At 34.3% G+C, this 19523-nt stretch overlaps 2 protein-coding genes and 1 pseudogene across 2 annotated transcripts; all 3 read right to left on the bottom strand.

Moving 5' to 3' along the window:
- Window positions 1-819: 819 nt before the first annotated feature.
- Window positions 820-2569, bottom strand: LOC143616619 (putative pectinesterase 15; annotated as a pseudogene).
- Window positions 2570-3126: 557 nt separating this feature from the next.
- On the bottom strand, window positions 3127-8769 carry LOC143616618 (carotene epsilon-monooxygenase, chloroplastic-like). The gene is made up of 9 exons (XM_077089403.1): window positions 8281-8769; window positions 6201-6497; window positions 5919-6116; window positions 4725-4826; window positions 4480-4620; window positions 4275-4382; window positions 4101-4183; window positions 3722-3884; window positions 3127-3476 (listed from the first exon to the last, which is right to left on the bottom strand). Exons 1-9 carry the CDS (start codon window positions 8746-8748, stop codon window positions 3417-3419), a joined length of 1620 nt encoding a protein of 539 aa, XP_076945518.1. The 5' UTR covers window positions 8749-8769; the 3' UTR covers window positions 3127-3416.
- Window positions 8770-16852: 8083 nt separating this feature from the next.
- Window positions 16853-17742, bottom strand: LOC143616621 (RING-H2 finger protein ATL40-like). The gene has a single exon (XM_077089405.1). The coding sequence runs from the start codon at window positions 17729-17731 to the stop codon at window positions 16853-16855; it is 879 nt and encodes a 292-aa protein (XP_076945520.1). The 5' UTR covers window positions 17732-17742.
- Between the last annotated feature and the right edge of the window lie 1781 nt (window positions 17743-19523).

The raw sequence follows: 19523 nt of genomic DNA, 5'->3' as shown, positions 1-19523 counted from the left end.
TGTTTTATTTATATATAAACTTTAAAATATATTTTGTTTTCTTACTTTATTCACAGGCAACTGATAATCAGATATAAACAAATATATATTATGATATTGTTGCTAATTTCTGTTTAAGCCACAATTTGTCATATTTTTTTTTAATTTTTTTTTTTTGTAAATTTAAATATAGTGTTCTCTAAACTTCGACATATATAGTTTAGTCGTGTTTATTTTTGTCTACGTTTTTATATAAATTTTATTCGAACTATCCGTTTTACGTTTTGACGTAAATTTCATTTAAAACCGAGTAGGGTCAAATATGATGTTATAAACAACTAGAGTCTTAGACATTAACCCAATTAAAATGTAAAAATTAAGGGGTCCACTTTTCCACTCGTACAAAGCCATTGAGGACTCTAGAATTCTCATAGACGTGCACCAATGTACGGTAAAAAAAAATTGGGTTATCCCTGAAATAATCTTCTAGATCCGCCACTGCTAACAAGATGTTATTTAGAGGTTCCTCTTGGCTCTTAGTGAGGTATCGAACTCAAGTATCTAGTATAGAACCAACTCGCTAATGAAGCTAAGATAATCATATTATAACAAAACAACGCCAAACGTACAGTACCCCTTAAATAGTCATAAATGATCTCTAAATGAATCTCGCTAATCATTAAACGACTTTAATCGTTCTTTATCAACCAAACAAAAAATTCATCCAACACTTTTTTGTTATATTATCAGATTAAGAAAATATAGTAACAACGCATTAAAGGCGCTATGCACATGACATAAATCAAATATATATGTGTTAAAAAAATGCTGTTATAGATGTTATGCATGAAGCCAGTCTTTTCCATCAATGTAAGCAATACTCATGTAAGGAGTTGCCTCCGCCAAGGTTAAATTTCTTGCATACTTCACCCTTTGCGTATATGATCCGGGACCATCACACTCGTATTGTCCGAAGAACACTTTCCTGAAAAACAATCAAAGGTTAGACACAACATATGTGAATAACAATGATTAACATGATGCATATCATAATATTATGTAGAAAAACTAAATAGCCTTAACTGATCTTTAGAGGCGTCGCTCATGTCATCCCAGCCTCCAGGAGCGATAATAGCAGGCATGAAAGTTTTTATGAACACACTAGTTGAATAATGACCCCACACCCTCCCAAGCCAAATGTTACCATGTCCTCGAATCTCACAGTTCACAAACGAAAACCCGGTGTTTTCCTGTAACGATTCACGTTTTTGGGCTGTTATCGCTCCATTGATCCCAGGCCCGGTTGCCACGGAGTTCAACTTACAATTCTAAAATAAAGATAAAAGAAAAATAGTTAAAAGGCGTACACTTTTTTTTTCTAATCAGTTTAGGAATATATTGAATTGGTTGAGAAGTTGTTAATACTATATGCACGCGTAGAATATGTTTAAACTTATATACATGAAAAAAATATAGAAACACTACTAGAAAACAGACTATCATTGATGAAGATTTACAGACGTGTTATTTCGATATGCAAAGATCCATTGTCGTATATAATAATGTACGGTAAACGCAGTTACCTCATAGAGTGATCTACCATTTCCAAAGATAAAGTCCATTGTTCCTTCAATGAAACAATTTTTAAAATAATGTCTTCCTGAGTCATCAAGAAGAGTATCTTGAAGTCCATAAAATCCACAACCATAGAAAGCTGCTTGATCACCACTTATTCGGAATGCGAGCGCTTGTCCATCGTTGTGTGGCTTTGGAGGAGGATCTGTTTTCTTTATCATTCGATAACATCACAAGCTTATCAATAATCTTGAATATATAAGAACAAAAAAAAACTATCTTTTTTGCGCTTCGTGAGAATGATTTACTTGAACTATAACCTACCTTAAAACTGATGTCGTAAGCAATAAACTTTGGTGCGAAAACACCAACCAAGTAACTGTTGACTGTGCCATTAGAATTAGCCGCCGTGTCTCCCCAAACAATGAATGTATTTTTATAACCTTGACCTTGAATTATCAAATTGGATTTAGTATTTTCCACCTGTACTTTCTCCCTACCAAAACAATAAAACGATTTCGGTTAATTAGTTTCACACATTTTAACCAAAAACTATGCACAAAAAATATTTTCAGGTGGTGCATTATCAGGAACAGCATCCACCGCCTTCTGAAGACTGTTGAACTTGCCACAACCCTTTTGATCGACGGTTAACGTAAGCGCCACCCCATATTTTGCTATGAGGGGGGATTTCCACTTTGTTTCGTCGCAGGCAAGTAGCCTATCATGGCGGGCAATAGTTTGGTTTTTGGAACTTTTGATGGAAGTGGTTATGTTTGAATGGTTGGTGATGTAGAAAGAAACTAAGATTGAAAGAAGAACAACTGCAGCTGCAGAGAGCCCAAACAATATGCTTTTGTTAGTATTCATGTTTTCAGACCAAAGGATTGTAATTAAAAAAATTTGTAAGGTGAATTGCTATATATATACATAAGAATCTAAAGGCTTTGTAATAGAGATAAACTATAAAAAAAGTGATAAATATGTCTGTTAAATTTTAGCAAGTTCGTTATGATTATCTTTTCTTTTATGTAATAAGGTATTCTATTTGATTAGTTTTTGTATTTATCATCTATTACATGATTAATTTATGGTCTGCATATTAGAGATGAACTTGTTTTATTTAGCTTGTTATAAGTATATCTTTTATAAGTCTTCTATAAATACAAGATTGTATTTGATAAGTTTTATTTTAATTGTATTTATCATAGCTATCTTGATATCAAATGTTTGTGTGTATATTTTATATTTTATTTTTATAACATTTTAAATAAAATCAATTTTTTACACGATGTAGATTTAATTGGTTTCGTATGTAAGCTTGAAGGCGTAATACCAATATATTTGTATATAGAACAAACCCTTTTGTAGGCCTATCCCATCAAGGATCACGAATACATTTAACTCTCGGCTTACGCCACCCATGCTCTTGTCTTATAATAAGTTGCAAACGTGTTACCATACCTGTGACATGGGAATCAAACTGTATTATTGACCTATCGCCTTTCGTTTTCTAAACGTGACACAACTGATGTCATATTGACCAATTTCTAAATGTAACAAACCCAAAGATTTCCATATGCCATCCCATTATGATTTATATCACTATATTATATCACGTACAAGATAAGTTACATTTGAAGTGTATGCTGCATTCGGTATATGCTCGTTAACTTGACATCTTTTCCGACCGAAACTGCTTTTAACAACAGAAACAAATCTCGGTACAAACTGGCACAAACTATTAAAATATAGGAACTCTACATTTAAACTCTAGGGAAAATGGATATGCGTTTAAATTTACTGCGAATCCTTGTATGTAGAAGTGCACGACCTACATTCAAGATATTGCCATACACGACCTATGTTGAAGATACCGCCATATAGTTGACTTTGCGTTCTTTGACTTTCATGTACAAACCCTGTAAAAGACGTAAATATTTAGTTATCGGTAGGACAAACAATAAGGTAAGCACAAATACATATATGTACTTTGTAACAATGTCAAAAAATTATATTATTATTATTATCATCATTAAAATAATGTAATTCTTATTTGGGTTGACCCGACCCGACCCGGCCATTTCAATAAGTACAAATATACCCGCTTACCAGACCCATCCCGCCAATTTTACCACATATTAAAAGGATTCGTGTGAGAAATTACACTAGTCGTGTGAATGGTTGCACCCGTTGTCATGTTAATCTTTTGATTTGGAACCAACTTGAATTCAATATTCTGCAAAAATATTGCAAGCGCAACAATTGCTTCCAGCATTGCAAATTGATCACCTACACATTTTCGTGGGCCACCACTGAACGGAATAAACCTACAATGAAGACTTTTGCTGATCAAACAAGTTGACTTTCGAATTCAAAATTAATAAAGTTATTCAAGTTTCGATTAATAAATATAGCATTATACCAATGAATGGCATATAAAAATGATTGATGCAAAACTAAACCAAATGCATAATAATTTCAAATTTAAAAAGTGACTTGTTTGACTACATATAAAGTCAAAGTCAAAGTGAATACGAGATTACTTGTAATCAGTGTTGCTTTCATTTGGCACCGGCCCGTCTAATCCAAATCTTTCAGGAATGAATTCTTCTGCATTTTCCCAAACCTTCAGAATTCATAAACAATTAAATAGATACAAAAGGTAAAATGCAAAATCACAAGAAACAATGTATAATGTTACAATGTAATAATCACACCTTGGATGAATGATGGATGTTATAAACCGATATCATTATATCTTGACCAGGGTTGACTTTGTAATTTCCCGGAAGCTCATCTGCAACTATGGCTCTTCTTATCAAGACCTAATAAAGATGTCATTAAAATGTGTAACAATTTTTAAAACCTAAATGTAAAAAAGACATAAAACAAAATATTTAAAAATGTTGTGTATGCGCATACCGGTGGATGTGGGTAGAGACGCATAGACTCGTTTATGCATCGTGTTACAAATTTGAGGTTTTTTATGTCTTCATAAGTTGGATTGCGGCCCTGTAAAACTCGATCAACTTCTTCTTGTGCCTTCGCTAAAGAAGACGGGTCCTACATATAAATTAAAACTGTCAAATTCATGTCAAAGATTTATATTATTATTGTTGTAACACGTGAATTAATATATAAAAAGTTTGATGAGTTGTTGAGGGTACCTTACTTAAAAGATATGCAGTCCAAGTCAACACTGAACCGGTTGTTTCGTGTCCAGCAACCAACATTGACAAAAGGTCATCACGTAACTGTTGACTTGAAACCTAAATTCAAAAGATGAGAACAAAGACCAAATATTAACTATCTGTATAGCAACTAACAATTTGAATAGCAACTGTTTCGGTTTATATTATCTCTCTAACGGGTCAACACTTACAATTTAAAGAAAAAAAAGTACACTAAAGGGAAACGGTTGAAACTTGAAAGTTTCCCAAATTGTAACCTTGGCGCATAAAACCTCTTGAAACAATTTATTCTGTAAGTTAAATTAGGATTGTTCAAAAAGCCTAAGGCTCGCTCGAAATCGGGTCATTTGTAAACGACTCGAGCTGAACCGGTTCAGTCTGCAAAAGAGCCAAGTCGGCCTGGTCGTTAGCTAGCTCGTTTAAAACTAAAGCCCAAATTTACACACACACACACACACACACACATATATATATATATAGGGGAAGGTTAACGTACAAATGAAATTAACGTGCTAAACGTGAGAATCAAGTAGAGTAATTATGTATACAGGTAAAGCAATATCATAGAGTAATTATGTAATTACTCTATGATATTGCTTTACCTGTATACATAATTACTCTACTTGATTCTCACGTTTAGCACGTTAATTTCATTTGTATTTGATCCAAACCATATATATATATATATATATATATATATTTAACTTAAAGCTATATGACATTTTTTAATGAAAAAAAAGGGGGGGGGAATGAAATTTCACTTCATACTGAAAATTCATATTTGAATTGTTTAAAAGCAAAGCCAAAATTTTAATATTTATAAATTGTGAATTCGATAGTTTATAAATTATGCATTATGTGAATATTACAAATATTATTTTTGGTTTATATATATATACAAAAGAAGAAAGCCATTTTTAAAATAAACGAGCCAGCTCAACAAGCCACGAGCTTTTGATGAGCCAAGCCTGAGCTCAAAATTTCAACTTGTTAAAAAAAACATGAGCCGAGACGGCTGACTTGTCAACAGCCTAAGTTAGATAATGATTGAAATAAAATAACTTTTGTAATCATATGTGACATAAAGGTTTCAGGTCGACCTTACCCGGTTGACCCATTACCCCACCCGTTGACATGAAAAGAAGTTGACAAAAATCACTATTTGCAGACCTCTTCCCTGCTAGCAAGCAAGAACCGAAGGATGCTCGGGTCCGCATCATTTACATAATCTTCATCATCAATTTTTTCACCTTCTTTTTCAACCATTTCCTTGCATTTCATAATAAGTTCTTCAACCGTTTCTCTGATTACAGTAACCGCTTGTTCGGCTTTTATTTGTCTCGGTATAATCTTACATAATGCCTTTATCTGCACCAATGTTTGACCTCAAAAAGTCAAACACTGACTATTTTGATAGTAAATGAAAACAGATAGTAATAAAAAGTTAAAAACCTTCCAATATGGTAAAAGATCGGTTGAACGGGCTTCGGCTTCTTTCAATGCAGTATAAACGGATTCAATTACGGGACTGTCAGCAGTAAGTGAGTCAAAATTGTAGTTAAATACTGCTAAGCCAATAACATCAAGAGTTAATTGAGAAAACTGCTGCTCCATGTTAACAGACGTGTCATTGCGCGCGTATGATTTCAGCTTCTCAACCAGCCTCTCGGAGCATTTGCAAAACACGTGATCCACTATTACTGATAAGTATTTCTTGTGAAGTGATGGAACTACAGCCCTGCGCCTCGCCTATCAACAATTAGAATTTGCAACCAAAATTGAGATAATCAATTTAATATTAATCATGTTCTTTACATGATTTGACGCAGAGCGGAAGCAAGAAATAAAGAAACACAGAAAGTAATTCTCAAATAAAAGTTGATAAATTTCTGAATACTTAAAACAATTACACAAGGTGCCCTTATAAAGAAAATTCTAAATTTTGCTGGTTTGCAAATTATGCATACTGACTTAAGACTAAAAACATGAAAGTAAACGAATAAACGATGCTAATCAGTGAAAAAACGCGTTGATGCTAAATAAGGAGAGGTTTGAATATTATCATATTTGTGGAAAAATCTTTATTGGCGAAATCGGAACCTAAGTGATGGAGATGGAGCCGAGTCAAGCCAAGCCGGAGCTAAGCCCGTTTTGACTTACGAGAGCTAGAGCTTAAGCTCGGCTCGTTTTGAGCTCTTTTTCTAAAGCTCAATTTCAGCTCATGGGTCGTTATTTCAAGCTCGGGCTCGACTCGTTTATTATTTATTAACTAAGCTATATACGTTTATTAATTATTTTTATATATTTTGAGAAAAACTTTAAACGAGCCTAAGCTCGGCTTGAGCTCATGTACTACCTTACACAAGCCAAAGCTCAGCCCAAGCTCGATTCTACAATGTGAAATTAATACATAGAAGTCCAAAAACTTAAAAATAAAAAGGATCGTTAATGATCGACAAGCCTAAACGAGCTTCCCATACAAGGCTCGAGCTTGGGCTCGATAGCTAATCAAGCTATAACTTGAGGCTCGGGCTAAAAAAAAACTCGGCTCGTTTCGAGTTTTTTATCGATCCAATCTCGAGTAGCTCGCAAGCATGCCGGCTCATTTGCACCCCTAGGAAATTGGGTCTGACAGCCGATAATGGGCTCGATAATGGGCTCCCGAATTTTACTCATAGCTTAACTTGTACCTTTCTAAGGCTTGGGCCTTCTTTTGTCTATTCTATTAAACCCTAATAATACAATATTAATATCTATACTAAGCGGTTTAAAGAATCTTGATTTCAAATTTCCCCAGAATTTCAAGATTTTTGAGGTTTTCCAGCAATAACTAACAACTTCCTTAACTCAAATCTTTCCAAATCTATAACTAATAATAAGTGACTGGTTGCGTCACATATCACATTTATGTCCGTCCGTCTGTATACCATTTCTTTACTTAAAAAATATAATTAAAAAAACAATATGAATCGGTCATATCTTATATCAAAATGATGTTTTATAAATTTTACTAATCATTTATTATTTAACATCCTTTATTTAGTATTACGTGGATATCTAACCTAGGGTTGTCATTTTTACATGAAACCCAAACCTGAATTTGAGAATACCCGAACCCAACCAACTCAAACCTTAAATGGGTCGATTATCGGGCCACTTTTTTCCAGCCAAAAACCCGAAACACCCAAAGCCCAAAAGACACCTCTTATCTAACCTAGTTATCTATAAATAATAATCGGAATATCACACAAATTAAAAAACATTTATTTAATAAACTTAAACAAGCATGCACCCACCCCACACCTCCTAACTTGTTTGATGAATATAATGATTCACATTGGTCAAGTCAATCCAATTACACTAAAATAGTAAAATATATGCTAATTCGACGAAACCCCTAGTAACACAATATTAACAATTTAAAGAATCTTGATTTCAAATTCCCAACAATAACAACTCCTTCTAAATCTTTTCAAATTACCAACAAACAAAATTTATAAAATCACACAAATATAAAACATTTATTATTTACCGTCCAAAGTGAGCCTTCAGCAATAGCAAAGCCAGAGCCAAACAAGAACTCGGACACTTCAGCCACAAGCCCCTTAGCATAGATACTCCCATAGTTTCTCAACACATGTTTCGCCATCACAGGATCACTCACTATCACAAAGTTTCTTGGGCCAGCAGCCAGTCTATAAATGGGCCCGTAGTCATTCATCCACTTGAACAACGGCAGGAACAGGGCCCCACCCAGGAGGTCTGACACGTCATCAAGCTGAGCATTTGCAATGGGTATGTTTGAGTTGTCTGTTTGGGTGGTGATTGACCGAGATAAGGAGGTTAGCCAGTCCGGGCTGACCCATGACCCGGATTTGGATATGGGTTTGGGCTTCAGGGAGGATTTGATGGTGAAGTGGTGGTGGTGGTGGTTATGGTGTTTGTTATGGTGGTTAGTTGTGGTGGTTATGAGAGGTGAGAGTGAGTGTAAGGTGGGCATGGTGTTTTGAGGATTGAAAGTATGTTGTGTCTTTGTGTTTTTATGTTTTGAGTTAAGGGTGTGTTTGGAATTGCTTATTTAATAAGTAAAAAATGACTTATAAACTTATGAATTTTTGAAAAGTAGTTTTCAAATAAATGTTTGGATTAGCTTATGTGGTGGAGAAAACCAAAATGATCAAAATAGGCACTCTTTTTTAAAAGAAGTGTAATGGGTTTTGAGGGTTAAATGGTGTAATAGGTAATTCAAATCTTTTAAGTTAATAAGTTAGAGATTCCTAACTTTTCAAAACCCTTTTATTTTGCCTACTCCATAAGTTAAAATTCAAAAGGCCTTATGGTTTGCCAAACACCTTATACACTTTATTAATTTTTCAAAAAGTTTATAAGTTACAAGGTGATGAAAATAAGGAATCCCAACCACCCCTAAGGATGTTATGAGTTATGAAATTGTACTTTGTTGAATTAGGTGGGCTATTCATGAGTTTTGATTGGTTTGTTAAAAGTTTAAATTTAATTCACTATAAACAAGCTCGAGCCTAGTAGTTGACAAATAAACCGGTTAACTGAAGCAACATGAAAATCAAACCGGTTTGAAACCGATTTTATAGAAACTGGTTTTGAACCGATTGAAACCGTATTTTCGGAACTGATTCGTAATTTTCTCCACCAAAATCAGTTTCAAACCGGTTAACCGAACTTAAACTAGACAAAACCCAAACCAAAACTGATGGTAACTTGGTCAAGAAACCCGTTTCAACCCGAACCGAAACCGCTCATAAATTAGTTTTGACTTTGTTGACCAAACTAAACCGGTTTCAACCCAAGCCGATTTGAGTTTTAAACTGGTTTGTGCACCTCTACTCGAGCCTATATTGAAGCTTATTTAATCAACATACTTGAACCAGACTTATACGTATTGAGCTCAGACATAGACTAAGCTCGTTTGAAAAACGGACTAGGGCCGATTATTATAGGTGAAATTATGATAAAGATGATTAAATGTGGCCTAGTTTTGACATGTGTGCTTAATTTTGTCTTTCCTTGTGATAGGCTTTCCATGTTATTTTCTTCATATTTTCGTGTATCTTTGACGTTTTTTTGTTACTTTTTTTTTCACTTTTCTAGTTATTGATAAACTAATGATAATACATGTTCAATACTTTTCATTTTATGTTGTCTTGATTATATAAGAGACACTTTATGTTTATGTTTTATTTTTTCATGTCTATAGATGGTTATTGGAGTTAAATGTCTTTCTGGAAGTAATTATTTTGGCATTTGGGATAAATGTATAGTTTGTGTGCATGTCACCGTCCACGTATCATATTGATAGCTTGGCTATTTATTGGATTCTACTGAGTATCATTGTTGTTTTGTATGCTATATGTAATAAAAGTTTATAACTATAAATATATTTGTAAAGGTAATTATAAAGTCGAGACAAGTCCTGGCTCACTTGAAAATGACTTATAAGTTAAACTTGAGTTCTTTTAGTTTAGATGTGGTCGAGCTTTAATTTAGATGAGTTCGATCTATGGCTCAAGTCGTTTACACCGGTAGTTAAATCAAAACAGTGTTCCAAATAGTTATAAAAGTAATAACTTGATTGAGGTTAAAGGTTTCACATGTATGTTAAGTTTTTATAAAATATATATAAATATACATAAACACGAAAAATGAAACAACTCTATAAATCACAAGCTTAAAAGTTTATATAAACACAACTCTTTTCTAAAGCATTGATGTGTTCTATTCATGTTTTTTTCATTTTGTGAAAGGTAGTTGCAGATTACCACAATTGAATATTGGCATAAGTACATAAGTAGTTGAAGTATGCCCAAAAAAAAAAAAAAGCCTTATTGCACTTAAGTTCATTGATCTCTCCACTACAAATCTACATAGAAAAAGTAAAAAAGATTTGGAGAACACTTTTCATTTGAAGATACATAAAAGTGTAGAGATCACATATCTTTCTAAAGGTTTTTTTCTAAAAACCTTTTTTCTATTAGTAAACAAAGTTAAAAAGGTAAATATGTTTAGGGATGAGCAAATAGGTCTTGCTTGCAATACCTGATCCGGTCCATCCGAACCCTATTAATGATATTCTTAGTACACAAGAACCGATCCTATGGTAAATAACAAGGTCTGGTCGATTCGGGACCCGATTTATGTTCACCCCTAAGTATGTCATTGAAATGAGCAAACTTGTAACCCGTTCTTCGGAAAAACAAATTATATGTCACTTTATAATATATTTTTTTACGTATTGTCCATTAAACATTGACAATAATATAAACATTTGAAAATTAATATTTTCCTAAATTTTTTTAACTTTCATAAGCAATACACTCGCACATATATAAAAGAACAAACAAGAGGACATATTCAGGCTTATGTCTTTTTCTCAAACAGTGTACCTGTCCTGGTATTTAATTATTTCGTGAAATATATATTTAGGGTCATGGACACATGGTTTACATTCTTTGTGAAACTAGTTTAGTTAAATACTTAAATTACCCCTCATGGTTGTATCTTTTATTGGCTCGGTAGCAAATAATAGTTTTTGTTTTTTTTATTTAAGAAAAATTGGTTTTAGATAATCTCAAATATTGATTGCTGGCAAATAAGTCTTAACTAACGACATGGCTGACGATGTACCAACTTTTATCATATTTGTTCTCAATTGTCCACGACTAACAGTTCTAACGGCGTTAGTTGTATGTCGTCGGAAAACATTTTTGGTCTGAAAAGTGACATTTTCCGCCAGAAAATTCAACATTTTCATTGCAAACCTCTTAGATTGGGCTTTTATGAATCCTTTTCTATTAAAAAAACTTAGTTATTGATGTCGCTGGAATCCGAAAACCATTGCCGGAGTCAGTTGGTGGTGCTCAAGTGATGGTGGTTGGCTGGTGGTGAGTCATTTGTTGTTGTTGGTGGTGTTTAGGTTGAGTTGTGAGTTTTCCCGTCAAAAAGGTTTTGCCGGCGACCTGCAACTAACGACGTTAGAGTTATGTTAGTCACGAATCGTAGCGAACACACATGTTACAAGATTCGACCATCCGTTAGCTATGTTGTTAGTTGGAACTGCTATTTACCAACATCAATAGTTGAGATTATTTAAAACCAATTTTTCTATAAAAAAATGGATGATATATTTATTATTTATAAATAAAAAAACAATAAAAACAAACTCCTAAATTTATTTCTTATGTGTAAACTTGATCCGTTCTCTCTTTTGATGTTGACAATTTCTAGAATTCTTATCATTTTAGCCTCGTTGCAATGGTCATTGCTGTCACAAATCGTTACAATTAATTTATTGTTTTATTACGGTGAATCTTGAGTTAAAAAAAAATAAAAATAACAATAGTCGGGCCTCACCTCAACTAAAAAAACTCAGCGGGCTTCCTGAAACGAGCATGGCTCATGGCCGAATAAAAGAAACAAAAGGGGGTTGGGCACGTAAAATGAGGCAGCAAATCTGTTGCTGATTTTTAATTTCTTGTCCCACAAATCAAGAAAGAGAGAATAGAAAAAAAGGAAAAAAAAAAGGATGGTTTAAACTTTCGTTTTGTTGTTAGACTATGTGTTATGTGTTATGGGCATCATGCCGGCCAAACCATTAATCCTTCAAAGATATAGGCGTCAAACAAGTAAATGCCTCCTTGTGCAATAGTGTAGCAACGGGCAATGAGCTCTAAATGGTTGGACTAACTATAAAACCAACCAATCATAATATTTCACTGTCATTTATAAAATAGATGAAAAATAAGAAAAAAGAAATGTTTTCTAAAATAATTGTGTTTTCAATTAAATCATTACGTGACGGTTAGTAAATGACGCCTATGCCTACGTGATGATTAGTGAATGTCTTCAATGACACTCGGTAAGGGGTAGAAGCATTTGAATTGCTTCAATTGCTATGCGACATTGATTTCTATTGATCATGGTAGCATGATGAGGTATGAACTTGTTAGACATATTTAACTATTATTTCCTTCGGCTATTTTGAATTATAAATATGGTGCTTCTCCTTAACAACATTTATTAGCCTTCGTCACTCGTTAGAGAGGAAAAAGTTTCCTCTATGACCACCTTCAAGCGTGAGAGTAAGACTCTACTTAAAGCCTTAAATGTATAACTAATCACAAGTTATCCAAACTTCAAAACTAAATGTATGGTTGGTAAGTGTGACATTCGTCAATTTCGGGTCTCGATTTGTATTCGTTTTGCAATCTTTTATTATGTAAACCGACCCGTTTTGTAAACCGAAACCTTCCACATAATCAAAATAATGGATTTTATGTTACATTATTGTTTTATACTTGTCGGGTCTCAAAAACACCTTTTTCAGTCCCTAAAATGGCCTTAAAACGCTTAAAAACAACTCGAGGGCCAAAACTGCCAATTTTGAAAGTTCAGAATTTTCCCTTTGTGACCTTAGCATCGCGCTAAGATCAAGGGGCAGAGACCTTAGCGCCGCGCTAAGGGAGGTCTGCACAGAATGCGTTTTTGGCTTATTTTTATGCAAAATCAATCAATCATACCCAGTGTAGTCCCACCAATAGTAAAACTATAAGTAGGGTCTGGGAAGTGTGGGATATAGGCACACCGTACCTCTATCCAATGGAATAGAGAGGTGGCTTTCAGAAAGACCCTCAGCTCTTGATTACATTTGTATGCGGAAATATAAAAGGAAATCAAAGTTCAACTATATATATATATATATATATATATATATATATATATATATATATGGAAAGAAAATACCATAATGGTGTGTGACCAAAAATAAGGTAAATAGAGGCCCCTAAGGTATTCATTTCTCTCTAAAAATCCTTAACGTTAATTCTACTTCTCTAAGAATTCTTATCCCTAACCATGTCCTCTGAGAGATTTAGGTCTATCAAATCATGCCAAATCCTCTCATCTCACGTCAATTTAGGTCGTCCTCTACCCCTCCTCCCCTCTATAGTAATGTTTTCTACCGATCTAAACGGGTTCGTCTGTCTTCTCTTCACATGTCCAAACCATCTCAATCTCCACTCTCTAATCTTGTCTGATATGTTAGCTACCCCTAATCTCTCTCGAAACACAACGTTTCTTATTCGGTCTAACCTTGTGTGCCCACACATCCAGCGTAGCATTCTCATCTCTGCTACCTCCATCTTCCGCACTTGTGCCTTCTTGATGGCCCAACAATCTATTCCATATAGCATTGCAGGTCTAACTGCTACCCTATAAAATTTTCCCTTTAGTTTAGTTGGAAAACTCTTGTCGCATAATATACTTGTGGCTGCTTTCCATCTACACCATCCTACCTGAACTCGATGGGTCACATCACTGTCTAATTCCCCATCGCTCTGAACAAATGATCCTAGATACTTATTTTTATGCAAACATGTGACCAAATCATCCCATTTTCATGCAGAACACTTTTTACTTGACCATTTCAACTTATCCTATATATACACCACCATTTCCATCCATTATTCCCTGTTACAACTCCAAAAACTCTCTCAAATTTAAAGATCTTAGGGTTGTTTTCTTAGTGTTCTTGAATGTTTGACTTCTAAAAGTCAAACTGAGTTATTTCTTTCATTCTAATTAGCTTATGTAGTCTTATTAATACTTGTTTATGGTGGCACGACATATATATAATATAATACCCCTTGTTACCTTTGGTGGTTACTTCTCCGGTTCCGACTGGAGAGGTTTCGGGCCTCGTAAGGCAAGGCTTCATGGAGGGCTTCGTGTTCTTGATATATATATATACACACACACACTTATATAACTTGTTTATACATATTAATCTTACTTAACTTCTGCTCATTTTTAGTTTGTTTGTCACATTTACAAGTCTTGGGTATGTGGAGACCATCTATGAACTCGTTGTGAGATGGAAACCGAACCAAACCGAACTTTTGCTTAAAAGATTCGTTGTTGACTTTTTAGTTGCAAAACTTTGATATTTTCATTTATACATTATTATACAAGATCTATGATATTTGGGCATGTGAAAACCGTCTATGAACTTGTTGTGAGATGGAAACCAAACCGATCCGATTTTTACTAGCTTAAGACGCACAAATGTGTTTTTAGTTATCAAGACTTGTATATTTCTTTAAAAATAGTTTACAAACTGATTTTAATTATTTTCTTAAGTACTTGGAATTGTTGGATCCAACTTGATCTCATAACATAGTTTGGACCGACAAAACCGAACACTCGCTTAACGTGCGTTTTAGTTCTAAAACAATAGATCTACATACTTGGTTAAGTCTTTATTAAGTTTTATTGAGTTATCTCATAACATTCATTATTTTGGAAAGTTGACTTTGGGTTTGACCAATTACCAAGACCCAAACCAACAACCCGAACACTCATTAAAGACCCGTTCTAGTATCTTTGTCCCAAAGGAATTTGCATTTTTGCATTTTTTTCCACCTTATTACTTAACATTGGTTAAGTAAATATTAAGGTTAGATACTTTAACCCGGTTTCGAGCAAACTTACATTTTTAAAGGGTTATTATTATAAATTCTTAAATAGTTACATTTTAAACCTTGAACATTAATTGTTTACTTTTTGCAAACAATTATTTTATTTTAAGATCTTCAAAACAACCTTTCTAAATCCAAAACTTTCTTTTATTTAGGCTTCATACGTTAAACTCGTCGTTCCGGTAAATCTTCAAATTACCAACTTTTCAAGTTTATTACTTGAACGTGAGTACATTCATCCCCCGTTTTTTTGTTTTGGGGGTGACATTTCATATTTATTCAAATTAAATGCTTTATATTTGAGTCTTAAACCACAAACGTTATTGTATATTTTACTTAAATAAATGCTCGATTTGGTGTTCTATGCTTACATGATTATGTGCTTACATGATTACCGCTTTTGGAGGGTTGAATCATAAATCCGTGAACTATATGGTATTCTCTTATAACACGGTGCCGTTAATGTAAACTTATTAACGACCTCATGAAATCCGAATCTATTTGATATTCTCTTATAGACGGTGTCGCTAATATATTCTTATTAGCGACCTCATATTATCCAAATTATTGCTATGTATTTGTTGTTTTGTATACAAGATTGTGGCTTTTCTTATTATATACATATTGTTCAAACTTATGAATTGCTCACCAACATTTGTGTTGATAAACTTTATTTTATGAAATGTTACAGGTTTGCATCTAGGTTGATTATGGAGTTTGGAAAAGAAAACGTCACAAATACCTCTAGGATATTAGCAAAAATGAAAAATGTTTGATTTGCTATGTTTTGTTATGTTTTGTTGTATTTGACTTATGAATATTGTTATGTGACATTTTCGATGTTGTAAAATGAAATAAATTTGTTAAATATTATCGCTTTAAATAGTGTCATGCGCTTATGAGCAACCGTTGCACCCCGGCATGTTCCGCCGCCTTTGTTCGGGGTGTGACAGTAAGATTTCGTTCATGCTAGTTCTTTCATGTAAGAATGAGACTTTGTACCATCTTTACATTCAGGCTTTTAGCCATAAAATTCGGGTCATGATCATTACACTTCCTAGGTTAAATCATCACCGATTATGAGGATAAGCCGCTAGGGTACCATCACCCTGAGTGGGAACACCACTAGTGGTCCGGCCAAGGGTGCCGTGGTGTTCCACGTAGGGCCACAATGCCAAATCACCACCAGTAGAGCCGTGTGATTATTATCAGCTTTACAAGTTACGACTACCACCATTGTCAATGAGAAGGCTTCTCCAAAGATTTCACGTAATATCATGAAAAAACAATTAATTTGAAATAAAACTAGACACAAAATAAAAAGATAAATTTTTAGATTAGTTGGATCGATCTTGATATATATATATATATGTAAGTATTTATGTATGTATATTTAACTAGATCTTTAGTCATGTCTTATGATCATCTAATCTGATCAGGTCCAAGTTTGACCTGATCGGATCAATCATGATCCATTTAATCGGGAAATAGATTTGCTTATTAACCGATTCGATCCAAAACAAGATTCTCCTGTTACGTTGGAAAGAATTCTTGTAACCCTAACGACAACATAGAATGCTAGGATCAAGAAACATCTCAATATGGGAGAATCCCACTCCCATGTCTTTGCCTTTGTCTTTGTCCTACACATACGCGAGAAACCGATTGCTTCACCTTCGTGTGCCCCTTCGTGGACACACGTTGAAACTGTCGAATTGAGAAATCTCTAAACGGCCAATAATACGTATAATCTTGATCAATATAATCAATACTGATATCGATAACCACACATGCACTGTGCCCCATCGAAAAAGATCTTTTTAACTCCATCCCGGTTAACTTCCCCTTTATTTCTCCAGGCAAAACCAACGAATGACAATGACGTAGCATTATCCTTGGCCCGGATGTTAATCCACCAATGTTATCAACCTCGGTCCTGTCATCAGAACCAACAGAGGTACGGTCATCAGCAACCGTACCTCCTACCCTACAAACCGGACAATTAATCTCGTTGTCCGGTGGTTCCGGTGGTGCAAGTGCTACCACTGGAACCCTGCAAACCGGACAACTCGTGTGACCATCAAACCATTCATCAATACACCCCACATGAAACAAATGCTTACATTCCGGCAACAACCTAACGTTCTCTCCATCCTCCAAATCCGCCAAACAAACCGCACATTCAGTTTGATCCGAAACCAATTCAGGGTTCGGTTTCTTGTATGTGATTATGGGGATTGTTGAAAGGGTCTTGTCATCAACTCCCGTGAGTGTTTCTTCTCCCGTAAATGTTTGTAACGCCGCCATTCTTGCGGCGTGTCGTCTAATGCAATATCTAACAAGTAGAAGGTGGTAGAATATAACAGCGAGTGCGGTCGCAGTGATTCCGATTATTGATATGACTAAAGGAGTGAAGAATGAATTGTTGGATATGGCTGTTTGTGATCCTGATGATGATTCTAAAGGATCCGGCATGGCTTTGTTCATTGAAATGAAGAGTTGTAGCAGGTAATTGGTTTAGTAAATATTGTCTATAATCGGTTGTGTTTTGTTAGTTTGTTGAAGGTATATCACATGAGATGTTTTGATGGGAAACAATTGCCTACTTTTAAGGTTAAAAGGTTTAGGTTGTTGGACAATATAGAAGTAGGTGAACACTTGTCGAAAGGGTAGTTAGGGTGGTGACTAGGGGTGGGAATATGGCCAGGTGGAATGTTAAAAATAGTAATATATAAATCCCAAACCTACTGAGTGTAAATGGGAAGTCTAAGACCGTATGTAATGGTTAAAAGAAAAAATAAAAACAAATTAGAAACGTAACTTTCATGTCACTGCCATGTAACCACGAGACTCTTACAACTTATTTTTTCACAAAAAAACGTGTAATAGTGTATTAGCAACGCAATTGATATTTTTATATACAAAAAGTGAGTTTTTGAATTTGATAGGTTGGATTAATTGTGGCCTCAGATCTTGAGCCAGTTGACAATGTAGCGCCAAAAGGGGTACCCTGCCCTCGACGCCCTTCCCGTTTTAGTTTGGCAAGTTAAAAATGGTGAGGTGGCTTGGGACACTAACCCAGTACATAGTCTAATAATTAAACCACGCAGTTAAGTTGAACCACTAGCTAGCAATACCGAGTCAATCTAGGGATGAGCAATTTTGTATCGAGTTGATTGAATACGATTGGTATCAATACCATTTTTTGTTTTTCACGTTATTGGTATTGATACCATTCGGCTTCGGGTGTTTTTATGGTATTTCAGTAGTACAAGTACATAACTGATAAGTCAATACGGTATTCGGTTTATACTTTTATGGGATCATAATTTTTTTTTAAGTAGGGTAGTGATATCATTCTGTTTCAACATGTCGGTTTAGTTTTAAAAGATGGTCAATTTTGCAATGTGAGGAGAGAAGCATATATGGCTTTGCTTTAATATTTTTTTATTGTTTCCTTCTTGTTTATTTGAAAATTCCACGGTTAATTTACACCCAATATATTGGACCAAACCGATAGTGCCATTGCTTTTAAGTGCAACTTATTGGACCGGAGTTAATTTTTAAACAGAAGGTTGGACATATTGGGTCATGATACAAAAACTTTAGAACAATGTAAATATAATACATTTACTTTTTTGTAAGGTGAAAGAGACATGACAATGTCATGTTAACCAGAAACATTTTTGTAGTTGGTTTAAAAAATGGATCATTAATGATTCAAATGTGAATATCATATTATCTTGAAAAAATGAATATTAATTATAAGGCTCAGAAATACTTTGATGAATCTTGACTCTTTTCAGTTGACCTAAAACCTTGAAACTCATAACTAAATACATGGAAATTGCCACTTTATTCTTTTGTTAAAACTTGAAAGCTTTTATTCTTTTAACATGGGTTAGCTAGGGTGTATGTGCGTACTCTGGAAACCATATCAGATTGATCGGGTACTACTAGAACACGACCTTCATTGGTTCGGCAAAGTGACGTGGTGAAATAAGTCGGATAAAAGTATCTTAAATGTTGGACAAAGAACAATATTGCTTTGTGTGAGGTGAAATCGGATAGTTTGGGAACACCGAGTTTATCAATGCATATATCACATACACATCAACGAAATTATCCGCTTAAAGGACTAAAAACATGTCTTGAATCTTGATAAAAGTTTCTAGTTAATGTTTTAATTAATCATTTAAACATTAACTTTAAAAACTCAACCATACAAATAAAATAGAAATCCTAAGAACTTAACTTGTGAATCACA

This window comes from Bidens hawaiensis, unplaced genomic scaffold, assembly GCF_021521415.1.
Source record: "Bidens hawaiensis isolate Kalapana, Puna unplaced genomic scaffold, B.hawaiensis_p1.1 tig00048329_1, whole genome shotgun sequence".
Lineage (NCBI taxonomy): Eukaryota > Viridiplantae > Streptophyta > Magnoliopsida > Asterales > Asteraceae > Bidens > Bidens hawaiensis.
Note: the sequence above shows the minus strand (reverse complement) of the source record. Positions and strands in the feature narration are given on the sequence as shown.

Excerpts from the sequence above, each read along its gene's own strand:
- LOC143616618 (XM_077089403.1), bottom strand. The coding sequence starts at position 8,748 with ATGCCCACCTTACACTCACTCTCACCTCTCATAACCACCACAACTAAC. Across the intron at positions 6,117-6,200 it reads ATCTTTTACCATATTGGAAG|ATAAAGGCATTATGTAAGAT; the intron begins GTTTTTAACTTT and ends ACATTGGTGCAG. Across the intron at positions 4,184-4,274 it reads ACATCCATCATTCATCCAAG|GTTTGGGAAAATGCAGAAGA; the intron begins GTGTGATTATTA and ends TGAATTCTGAAG.
- LOC143616621 (XM_077089405.1), bottom strand. The coding sequence starts at position 17,731 with ATGCCGGATCCTTTAGAATCATCATCAGGATCACAAACAGCCATATCC.